Raw genomic sequence first — 2,227 nt, 5'->3', positions numbered from 1 at the left:
TTTAAAATTTTCAATTCTATACAATGCAAGCATTATGTAAGGGATCAGATACACTAGCTATATATCCTGACACTGGAGGAAGGTCAAAATCCATCATTAGGTAAAAAGGCAGGTTTCAGAACAGAACATATAATGTAATCCCCACTACTGTTTTATAAATGCACAGAAAAATAACCAGAAGGAAACACATCAGAAAATTAACCGTGGTTATCTCTGCGTGGGAGACTTTCATTTTTTTCTAATTATTTGACTTTGTATCAATTTTCTTCAATAAATAAATATTCCACAAATTTTTTTTGGTTTGGTTTTTATGTTACTGATTTCTTTCCTAATCCAACACTATTTCCCTGCTGGGGTCATCACACTCTGTCTCTTTTACACACATAGACATTTCGCATGCGCGCGCGCGCACACACACACACACACACACACACACACACACACACACACACACACACACACCCCTCTGGACATGTTCTTTAAATGCTTATCTGTGGTCACTGGAAAACTCCATTCGTCCCCAGCTGCCACACACACACACACACACACACACACACACACACACACACACCCCCTCTGGACATGTTCTTTAAATGCTTATCTGTGGTCACCGGAAAACTCCATTCGTCCCCAGCTGCCATATTCAGGTCAACCTTACCTTTGAAGATGAGGAATGTTGTCCTGGGAAGCTCATCAAACCAGTGCTCTCTATTTCTCTTTGCCTGGCCAAGGAACAGGACCATAGGAGAGAGGGCGTTAGGACCAGTGACCAGAGCCCAGCCCTGGAGGCATGGATGCAGCTTTCCTTTCCTGCTCTCCTGGCTAACTTGGGAAACCATGAAAACACTCAGGGAGCTAAAGAACAACAAAGCCAGCCAATGTTTGCTGAACTCTTCAATGTGCCACGCACTGGCATTGTTTTTATAAAATCCTGAAAATAATGCGGTAGGTAGGAACTCTCATGACCCCACTTCCCAGGTGAGACAAGCCTTGGAAGGGTTCCATAACTTGCCTGATGTCACACGGTGACTAATGGGGTCTAACTGAGATTCAGTGCTTTTAACCAGGACACCACACTGCAGATGGACAGGCAGAGGCAGGGCCAGGGGCCACCTGTTATCCCTACAGTGCACCATGCCCAGCCGAGAGCTAAGATGTCCCAGCAGAGAGAGCTGGACAGCCGGGTGCCTCCTGGCCTCATCCCCCTCCCATGGAACCGTCTTCCGGGTCACTCCCTGGAGGGCACCCACCTTCCACTTCAAGGCGGCAACTTCATAGATGTCTTGAAAGTCCTTCAGGCTGTCATAAGCAACAAGGGCAAAAAAAATCAGAGCACGTGCCCACCGAGCTTCGGTCCTCTCACTCGCCCGCCTATGGTCACCTTCGAGGGGTGGAGCGGGGGAGGGGAGGAGGCGATATCTGCAAGTCCCAGCGCATCAGGGCCCAGGGGACCCGTACCTGCAGGCATTTCATCTCCTCCTTCCTCCAGGGACTATGGATACTTAATCCACTCAGTCTACACAGACCATTGCCGGCTTCCGTCCCCCAGAGAGGCAGCCCCCAGATTACCACCATTCTTAGACAGACAGGGACTGGGCCTCCTTTAGCAGAGGACTTAATAGAACAACCGGGGCAGAGAGTTCAGCCCAAACAGAGCTCGCTCACTCTCGTCTCTACAGCAGGCCTGCTTCATCTCAGATCAAAAAGGGTTTTGGTCATCAGTAGTCAGAAGACCAAGACTGCCCATGGACAGCTCAGCTCTTTGAGGCTGTGCCAGAGCTGTGAGTGAGTGAGAGAGAGGGTGTGTGTGTGTGTGTGTGTGTGTGTGTGCCAGAGCTGTGAGTGAGTGAAAGAGAGGGTGTGTGTGTGTGTGTGTGTGCCAGAGCTGTGAGAGAGGGTGTGTGTGTGTGTGTGTGTGTGCCAGAGCTGTGAGAGAGAGGGTGTGTGTGTGTGTGTGTGCCAGAGCTGAGTGAGAGGGGGTGTGTGTGTGTGTGTGTGCCAGAGCTGAGAGAGGGTGTGTGTGTGTGTGTGCCAGAGCTGTGAGTGAGAGGGTGTGTGTGTGTGTGTGTGTGTGTGTGCCAGAGCTGTGAGTGAGTGAAAGAGAGGGTGTGTGTGTGTGTGTGTGTGCCAGAGCTGTGAGAGAGGGGGTGTGTGTGTGTGTGTGTGTGCCAGAGCTGTGAGTGAAAGAGGGTGTGTGTGTGTGTGTGTGTGCCAGAGCTGTGAGTGA

At 50.2% G+C, this 2,227-nt stretch overlaps 1 protein-coding gene across 1 annotated transcript in view; it reads right to left on the bottom strand.

Annotated features, from left to right (window-relative positions):
• Positions 1-6: 6 nt before the first annotated feature.
• LOC114484403 (two pore channel protein 1-like) overlaps positions 7-2,227 on the bottom strand; it is a 16,519-nt gene continuing 14,298 nt past the window's right edge. The window contains exons 11-12 of the mRNA XM_028480456.2: positions 1,251-1,299; positions 7-722 (exon numbers count right to left, since the gene is read on the bottom strand). Coding sequence (XP_028336257.1) covers positions 498-722; positions 1,251-1,299 — 274 coding nt within the window. The 3' untranslated portion in view covers positions 7-497. The remainder of the gene's footprint in view (positions 723-1,250; positions 1,300-2,227) is intronic.

The sequence above is a fragment of the Physeter macrocephalus genome, chromosome 19 (genome assembly GCF_002837175.3).
Source record: "Physeter macrocephalus isolate SW-GA chromosome 19, ASM283717v5, whole genome shotgun sequence".
Lineage (NCBI taxonomy): Eukaryota > Metazoa > Chordata > Mammalia > Artiodactyla > Physeteridae > Physeter > Physeter macrocephalus.
Note: the sequence above shows the minus strand (reverse complement) of the source record. Positions and strands in the feature narration are given on the sequence as shown.